Source organism: Ahaetulla prasina, chromosome 3 (genome assembly GCF_028640845.1).
Source record: "Ahaetulla prasina isolate Xishuangbanna chromosome 3, ASM2864084v1, whole genome shotgun sequence".
Classification (NCBI taxonomy): Eukaryota; Metazoa; Chordata; class Lepidosauria; order Squamata; family Colubridae; genus Ahaetulla; species Ahaetulla prasina.
The window spans coordinates 231,261,067-231,270,040 of NC_080541.1; the positions used below are offsets into that span (position 1 = coordinate 231,261,067).

Genomic DNA, 8,974 nt, shown 5'->3' on the forward strand with positions numbered 1-8,974 from the left:
CCAAAAGCACAGCAGTCCCAATCATCCAGGATGTTCGATAACTTCCTGGTTAGTCTGTCCTGGCAAAAACACCCAGGTTCCTCCTCACAGGCCAACCTGCGGCTGGGCCCTTCATTCAGAAGAGGGGCAGCCACCCCATTCTTGGAGGGAGGCACGCGGGAAAGGAAGGAGCTCTGGGAGTGTCCCAGCCTCTTCCCTCTCCTGAAGACAGAGCAGGGGCTGCCACTGAGCCCTCCACCAGGGCCTGGGCCTGCATGGGCAAAGAAAAGGGGGATTGAAGGCTCGGGCAGACATAGTCCAGCTATCAGTCCAAGGTGACCCTTTCCTAGCCCGCCCCACACTCTGAGGGTCTCCATCCCATCCTGCCCTATCAGAGGCAGGGAGCGGCCGGTGGGGCAGCGCCTGAACGGGCTCTGGTGCCGCCGATGCCACCCCACGGAGGACTAGTAGCCAGGAGGCAGGGGAGCCAGATGCACCGCGGGACGTTAGCTCCTGGCTGCAGCGGCATCCGAGCCCCGTCGAGGGGGACGGCTGCCCTCTTCGAACCCGCCGCTGGTCCCGGCTGCGTTTCACATTTCCTATTGAGACAAGTCCAGGAAGTGGCAGCGCCCCGCCGGTTCTCCCCCTCTTCCACCGGGGGTGGGACCGCGGCTGACTCAGCCTTCCACCCCTTCCCCGCGGACCATAAAGGGCCCCGCCGGCGGTCGGGCTGCAGACGGCTGTGCTCGACGTTACCTACAGAACCCGAGAGCAGAAAAGGAGACGAACCCGAGACCCTCGCCCACCTCGCCTCAGCAGCCATGAGGGTCCCAGCCCCGACCCTCCTCCTCCTCCTCCTGCCGCTCCTGCCGCTGCCCTGCACGTGGGCCGCTCCCAGGGAAGGGAAGGGCCCCGTAGTCATCAACTTCCCCGGGGACGCGGTCAGCCGCATGACGGACCGGGAATTGGCCGCCGTGAGTCTCCAGGTTGCGCAGTCTGGCGGGTCCTCCGCTGGACAAAGCCCCCCCCCCGACCCGGCCTTTCTTACTTCGCAAGACCGAGCGCGGCGGGAGGGCGAGGCTCTCCCTCCGGAACGCCCGGTTGTCTCCAGTCCCCCGCTGGCGCCCGGCGCTTTAACTCGCGCTGCGCTGGCCCGACCCAGGTTAGATGGCGCAAGTGTGGGCGCCGTTGTGGGAAGCCAGCCCCGCCAGTGACTCCCAGCCGGCTCTTCATTTGGTTCCAGCCGGCTCTTCATTTGGTCCCAGTGACTGACTGTAGACCCCGGGTGATCCGGAGACGGGATGAGGGTTGGGGTCAAGGCCAAGACCGGAGATCAACGCAAGGTCTCGCCACGTTCCCACCCGCCCCATCCGCCGCTTGGCACATCCTCGCCGGCTCCCTTCTCCGGCCGAAAGCCCCCCGCTAGCGCCCGCTTCTCTGTCTCTGCAGCGCTACCTCCAGCGTTACGGGTACTTGACGGCGACCAACCCCGGGGGGCAGGTGAAGCTGGAGACCCCCCTCAAAGCGATGCAGAAGCAACTGGGCTTGCCGGAAACAGGGGAGCTGGACGCCCCCACCCTCACGGCCATGCGGGCGCCCCGCTGCGGAGTCCCGGACGTGGGTCGCTTCCAGACCTTCCAGGGCGACCTCAAGTGGGACCACACAAACCTCACCTACCGGTGAGCTAGCGGCCACCTTCGGCGGGTTCACGGCCCCCGTGGCAGACTGCAAGTGGAGGGGACCCCAAGATTCCTGGGGAAGGCAGCGGATTGGGGAAGATTGCCCTCCCCTCAGAGCCAGACCTGTACTCTCCCGGGTGTGGATGGGTGTACGCGCGCGCACGCGCGCGCACGTGAGGGAGGAGGGGGCTGGGGGCAGGGTTCCTTCAGGGCGCCTGGCACATTGGCAGCCTCTGAGCCTCCGCTCTTTGGCAGGGTGGTCAACTATTCCCCTGACCTGGACGGCTCCGTCATCGAAGACGCCTTTGCCAGAGCCTTCAAGGTGTGGAGCCAGGTGACGCCCCTCACCTTCACTCGCCAGCAGGAGGGGGAGGTGGACATTCTCATCCAGTTTGGAACCGGAGGTGAGTTGGAGGGGAGGAGAGGGTTGGGGGGCAGCTGGGATAGGCCCCCCCTCCCGTCTGGAGGCTTGAAAGAATTCCTGCTCAGATTATAACCTCTCCGCCACCAGAGCATGGTGACGGCTACGCTTTTGATGGCAAGGATGGACTTCTGGCCCACGCCTTCCCTCCTGGCAAAGACCGGTTCAGCGGGGATGCCCATTTTGACGATGACGAGTTCTGGACACTGGGCACGGGCATTGGTGAGTTGGACCCCTTGCTGGCTGGTGCTTCTCTGGGCGCTGAAGCCTTGCCCGCCTGACGCCCAGTTCTCCTTTCCTCTGAGCAGTGGTGAAGACCTACTTCGGCAACGCTAACGGGGCTTCCTGCCAATTCCCCTTCACCTTTGAGGGCAAAAGCTACTCCACCTGCACCACCGAAGGGAGAGAAGACGGGCTGCCCTGGTGTGCCACCACCCCCAACTTTGACCGGGACAAGAAATACGGCTTCTGCCCCAGCGAACGTGAGTAGCCAGGACTTGGAAAGTGGGAAAGTGGGGGGGGGGAATGGAATGGGATAGGGTAGGGTAGAATAGGATAGGAATAAACCTTGGAGGTCTTCTAGTCCAGCCCCCTCTTCAAGCAGGAGACCCTAGACCAGCGGCCTCCAACCCTTGGGCGCCAGGGACTGGTTCCATAGAGAGAGGTTTTTCAGTGGACTGGAGGGGCTCTGTGTGTTTTGTGTGCTGCCAGATGGGGCCTCCCAGTTTCTGGCATGTCCTGGCCCAGTGCGGCTCCACAGACCTGGGATTGTGGACCTCGTCCTAGACCATTTCAGACAAGTGGCTGTCTAATGTCATCTTAAAAGACTCCAGTAATTGGGTTGATCAGGACTGAAGACCGGGTTGCCCCACAGCGTCTGGGGAGATGGGGGAGGGGAGGCCAGAAGGGGGCACCTGGCTCTGGAAAGCTGAGCTGCACAGTCCCTTCCAGGGGAGAAGCGAAGAGCAGGTGTGTGTGTGTGTGTGTGTATGTGTGTGTGTGTGTATGTGTAGCAAGCAGGCCCCCACTGACAATCTAACCAGGGGCAGGTGGGGGAGGGGCTTCTCAAAGTATTCCATTCAAGCAATTTGCTTCTGAGACCCTGCTCCTTGTTTAGTTGTGAGCCACTTAGGAGTTGGGTGGCATATAAGTTTAAGAAAGGAATAAATAATAAAGAGAACTGAGCTGCCTCCCCAGGAAGACAATGAGGGAAGTTTGGTTTCCTGCAATTATTGGGTGAATTTCTTTTTCCTGGCTGCTTTGCTAGTCCTCTTCACCTACGACGGGAACAGCGACGGGGAGAAGTGCGTGTTCCCCTTCATCTTCGAGGGCAAATCCTACCAGAGATGCACCACCGATGGGCGCACAGACGGCTACCGCTGGTGTGCAACCACCAGCAACTTTGACCAGGACAAGAAATACGGCTTCTGCCCTAATAGAGGTACATGGGGTTGGGGGCACATGGTATTCAGGACGGGGTGCGGTGTGGGGATGCACTCGCGTGTGCACAGGGACACCCTCAGTCCTGACATTACCAAGGGGGGCTGCAGCTGCAGAGCCCACAGACCAGCCCTGACGATCTCCCGTTCAGCTTTGGGACCTGCCCCCCACCAAGGCTTCAGAGGGTTCTGCTTGGCTATTGCAACAACTGGGGGCCAAGGCTGACCTCTCCCTTCCCCCCTCCCCAGACACGGCTGTGATTGGAGGGAACTCCCAGGGAGAGCCCTGCTCCTTCCCCTTCAAGTTCCTGGGCCAGACGTACAGCAGCTGCACCACGGAGGGACGCACCGATGGGAAACTCTGGTGTGCCACCACCAGCGACTACGATGCGGACCAGAAGTGGGGCTTTTGCCCTGACCAAGGTAGGGGGGAAGCTCCTTTCATTGCCCCCCTGGGAAGCTGGTGGGGAGGGGACTCAGCACACCCAGCCACAGGGCATGAATAGCTCAGCTGACAAGCTCAGCAACGTTAATGGCTTAGTATTCATGCCCTGTGACTGAGTGCCGTGCAGTGGAGTAAGCTCCCATTCCTTGCTCCAGTTCCTGTTCAAAAGCAGGCAAATGTGAGTAGATAAATAGGTTCCATTTCAATGGGAGGTTAACAGCATTCAATTCACTTTTGGTGTATCTCTTTGCTAGCCAAATGGCCACAGAAAAGTCTTTGGACAACACTAGCTCCTTTGGCCAAGAAAGAGAGATGAGCACCGTGCCTCAGAGCCAGACATGACTGGGCAGGGGAAAACTTTACTTCTGCACACGTGCACGCACACGCACCAAGTGTGTTCGGAAGACTCTCTGGCAGCCCAGGGGAATGGGTGCCTTCCTCAGCAGGGGGTAGAGCCATGAGGGGAGACAATGTCCCAGGGGCCACAGGGATTGAGGGCCTCCAAGGCAGGGCCCCGGTCCACCCTCTGCTGCCGCTTTGCACCCCCAGGTTACAGCCTCTTCCTGGTTGCGGCACACGAGTTTGGCCACTCCCTGGGCCTGGAGCACTCCAGCATCCGGGAAGCCCTGATGTACCCCATGTACACCTACCTGGCCGACTTCCAGCTGCATTCGGACGACGTGGCCGGAATCCAGTATCTCTATGGTGAGCAGGAGGTGGGGGGGCTGCTGGGGGGGTTTCCTGGGAGCAGAAGGCAGGCTGTCTGCCCTCCCCAAGCCCTAAAACAGGCAGCCATCTGGCCCTGCCCGAGAAGCTCCCGAAGGAATTGGGGTGGGTCGGGGCTGGGGGTCTGTTCACACACCATGTCCTGAGTGGCCCTGGTCTGGAAGCCTTTTCCATGAATAACATGAAGCCCAAGTTCCTTTACCATGATGTGGAAGGACCCTGGAGGTCCTCAGGTCTACTAGCAATCCCCACAGTCAAAGGAGCCCCTCCCCTCCCTGGCTCCACTCTTCAGCTGTTTGTGCACTAGAGAAGGGGCTCCTCTGACATCCCCTCCCACCCCCAAATCAGGGCCACTGATGCTTGTGCTGCTCCTCCTTCTCTCCCCCACCTACTAGGTCGAGGATCAGGCCCTCAGCCCACAGCACCCAGCCCCCCTTCTCAGGCCCCCACGGAAGCTGGGGACTCCTCCACTGTGGACGATGACTCTTCTGTGACCGAGACCCCTGCTGTGGACGGGCGGAGCAGTGCCTGCCGGGCGGAGGGTTTTGATGGGGTGGGCGAGATCCAGAAGGTGCTGCACTTCTTCAAGGACGGGTGAGAGGCAAGGCAGGAGGGGGGACTGGGCAGAGCTGGGGGCCAGGGTCTCCCTGCATCCACAGAGGGCCCGTTGGGCACAGCAGGGGAAAACGAGGTCAGGCTGAGCTGCCTTTCCTGTTCAGGCAATATTGGCGAATGTCGGGCACCGGGCCCCTGGAGGGCCCCCTGCAAATCCAGAGTACCTGGCCGGCCCTCCCAGATGTGATTGACGCAGCTTTCCAGGACCCTCTGACCAAGAAGCTCTTCTTCTTCTCGGGTGAGAGCCCCTCCCCACCCTTATGGGGGCAGCCCTGGGCCTCAGGATCCCCCCCCCCCGCCTCTGTCCCTGCTGAGAGGCCAGAAAGGGCCATTAGAGCCAGCTCCTCTGCTCAGGGAGGGGCCCCTGCTCAGCCACCCACCCACCCCTTTCTCTTACAGGCCAGCGCTTCTGGGTGTCCCAGGGGCCACGAGTGGTTGGCCCTCGGAGCCTTGACAAGCTGGGCATCGGGAGAGACGTGCACAAGATTGTGGGGAGCCTGACACGGAAGCAGGGGAGGGTCCTGCTCTTCAGCGGAGATCAGTTCTGGAGGTACAGGGGCCTGCGAGGGGGGCAGAACATGGGGGGCCCTCTGCCAACCCCCTTCCTTTCAAAGGCTGGATGAGGGGACAGAGGCTGCTTAGCCTCCAGGAGCCCCAAGCAGCAGCCTCCCAGGGGAACTCCTGCATCCTCATCCAGACCCCACCCCTTGGCCTGAGCTGCCCCACCCACCCAGCTGCTATGCCTGGTCTGGCCTGGCTCTATGGGCTGGGGGGAGGCTGCAGCTCACAGGTAGCTCCAGGGAGAAGGAAAGCAGAGCTGGGATTACGAATCTCTGCACAGGAAGAGGCATCCTCAGGGGCATCTAGAGGGCATTTTGAGGGACATTGCTGACTTTTCCTCCCCCCCGCAGGCTGGATGTGAAAAAGGAGCAGGTGGACAAGGGATATCCCCGCTACATTGACAGCCTCTTTCCTGGGGTCCCCATTGATGCTAACTTGGTCTTCCAGTACAGAGGTAAGGGGGGCAGGAGGGGGAACAGCCTCAGGTGGGGCCCAGATAGCCCCCCCCCATGGGTCCTCTGCAAGGGGTCTCGGCTGTGCAAGGGGGCAGCCTAGGAAGTTCCTCCCTGGTCCAGCGAGCAGCAGTGGGTAGGTTGGGGCTGCAGAAGACAGATGACCACTAGAGGGCAGCAGCGGGTAAGAGCATCCCTAATCCTGGCTGGCCTATTGGGTGGTTCTGCCAAAGCAGGGGGTGGGAGGAAGAGGGAAACGCCCCCCCCCTCCTGTAGGGGATATAGACAGATAGGCAGACAGACAGACACACACACACACACAGAGAGAATCTTGGCGGGGGGGGGGGGGCTCTCCTGGGAAGAAGGGAGGGAGGGAGGCATGCATGAATGGCTGAATTCAGTGGATAGAGCCCCCCCCTCCGTGCCCCCCCCCAGTGCAGAGGAAGAGGCTCATTGGGAGATTCTCCAGGGCGAGGACCACAATTGCTGTGGGGGGGAGGGAACCTTGCCTCTCCTTTTTCTCCTACTCTTGGTGGGTCAGGACCTGGGGACTCTTTCTGCGAGCCCCCCCCCCATCCCTGACTCCCTTCTTGGATGCAAAGCAGATGGGGAGGAGTCTGCCGGCCCACATCTGGCACTTGCCTTTCCCTCCCCCCCCCCACCACGGAAGAAGGCAACTTTGGGAGACAAGTTAGGAGGACGGTAAGGGGGTGGCCTGGTGGTTGCCCTCGGATCCAAGCTTCCCCCCAGCATCCAAGGCCTGCAGGGAGGATAAATCCCCCTTGACCCCCAAGCTCAGAGCACAGGCTGGGAGCCGTGGGTCTGGTTTAGGTCTGGTTTCTCCCTCCCTCCCAGGAGAGATTCCCAGGGGCCTCGGCAGTAATGGGGGTGCCACCGCTGAACCCACACCTCTCCTCCGCCCAGCCTCCTTGGCCACGAGGTGGTGTCCCCCGAGGGTCCCTGAAATTCCCTCCCTGTGGCCGCTCGCCTTCACCAGCCGTTTCCTCTCTTCCAGGGAGGTTCCACTTTTGCCGCCACCCCTTCTGCTGGCAAATGACCCCCCGCTACCAGGTGACCCGGGTGGGATACTTCAAGCAGGACGTCCTGAAGTGCCCTGAACAGTGAGACGCATCCCACCTGGACGCAGGGGCATCTCTGCGCAGCTCTGACCCCTCCCTGGCTGGCCAGCTGACGGGGGCGGCCTCTCTGCTTTGTGGGCCAAATGCTGCCCTGGCCCCTCGGGCCCCCACAGCCTCCGGAAGATTTGCCAGGAAGAGGGAGGGGCTGCACTGGGGGGGGGGAAAGTTCTCTTCAGCCATGATCCAGATCCACTGAATGGAGTGGGAAGCTCCAGCTATAAGCCCTTCCCCCCCCACACACACACCTCTGTCACTTGCTCAGGAAGCAGCCGACAGAGAGAGAGAGAGAGAGTGGAGGGAGACTCCAGGGCGGGGGGGGGGCGCTCTTTGCAGCTTTGCAACTATTTGTGATTGAAAGGAGGGGCTCTCATCTGCTCCCCACTTTGCTCCCTCTTGTCCTGGAATCCAAAGCAGGCTCTGCCTTTCTAGGAGCTGCTTCACATCGGGGCAGTTCTGATATCTGGCTTTAACAGAATGAGAAAGTTGGAAGGGACCTTAGAGGTCTTCTAGTCCAGCCCCCTGCTCAAATTGCCCTAGGCTGAAATTACTCCAAAAATGTGGGATGAGGAAGGCGACAGAGGAGGAGCCTTAACTGCTCTAATTCTGTATCATGTGGAGGTTTTATGCCCTTTTGCCCAGGCGGCCAAGAAGCTTCGACTGCTTCTCCCTGCAGAAGCTGAGCAAACTCTCTGATTCCAGACTAGATTCAGGGTTTACTTTTCCCTTGCTTATGGGGGGGGGGGCTGATGCCCAACTTCTGTCCCGTCTCCCTCCCTCTCTCTCTCTCTCTCTCTCTCTCGCTCTCGCTCTCGCTCTCGCTCTCGCGCTCTCTCCCTCATCTCCTCATTTTGGGGGAGGACCTGCTGAGGTTCACTCGGAGCATTGCCTGGGTTGCTGTAAATTGGGCAGTTTGCATCGTATCCCTGGTGTTATTTTTGGAAATAAAAGTTTTGTTTTGTTTTATCTCTGTCCATTTGGCTGTAACTGCTTACTTGGAGGGGGGGAAATAAAACCATGCCGGGAACTGTCCGTAATATTTCAGGAGGTTTGTGCCTGTCTTTGGGGGAGTCTCTTTTCCGTTCTGGCCTTGCATGGAAGGACCTGCAGCTCAGGAAAGCCAGAAGAACCTTGCCACAGAGAGACCCCCCACAAGACGCCCCATTTTTAATTGTAAAAAAGAAGTTTAGCCATGCAAATTAGAAAATTTTATGTTAAATGGCTCCACAAATTGTGTTACAGGTCGTCCACAACCTACAACCATTCATTTAGTGACCGAAATTACAACAGTATTACCATGGTCACGTGACCAAAATTCAGATGCTTGGCAAGTGGCTTATATTTATGACGGTCGTAGTGTCCCGGGATCACGTGATCCCCTTCTGCGACTTTCTAATGAGCAGAGTCCATGGGGAAGCCAGATTCACTTAACAACTGCAGTGGTTCACTTAACAACGGTGGCAAGAAAGGTGGCAAAATGGGGCAAAATTCACTTAACAAACGTCTCACTGAGCAACATAA

The 8,974-nt window shown here is 59.7% G+C and overlaps 1 protein-coding gene across 1 annotated transcript; it reads left to right on the forward strand.

Moving 5' to 3' along the window:
• The first annotated feature begins 694 nt into the window (after positions 1–694).
• Positions 695–8,419, forward strand: MMP9 (matrix metallopeptidase 9). The gene is made up of 13 exons (XM_058178133.1): positions 695–953; positions 1,429–1,658; positions 1,914–2,062; positions 2,170–2,301; positions 2,388–2,561; positions 3,347–3,520; positions 3,768–3,941; positions 4,513–4,668; positions 5,085–5,283; positions 5,409–5,542; positions 5,704–5,854; positions 6,216–6,319; positions 7,333–8,419. The coding sequence occupies exons 1-13, from the start codon at positions 801–803 to the stop codon at positions 7,440–7,442; spliced, it is 2,040 nt and encodes a 679-aa protein (XP_058034116.1). The 5' UTR covers positions 695–800; the 3' UTR covers positions 7,443–8,419.
• Positions 8,420–8,974: the final 555 nt, after the last annotated feature.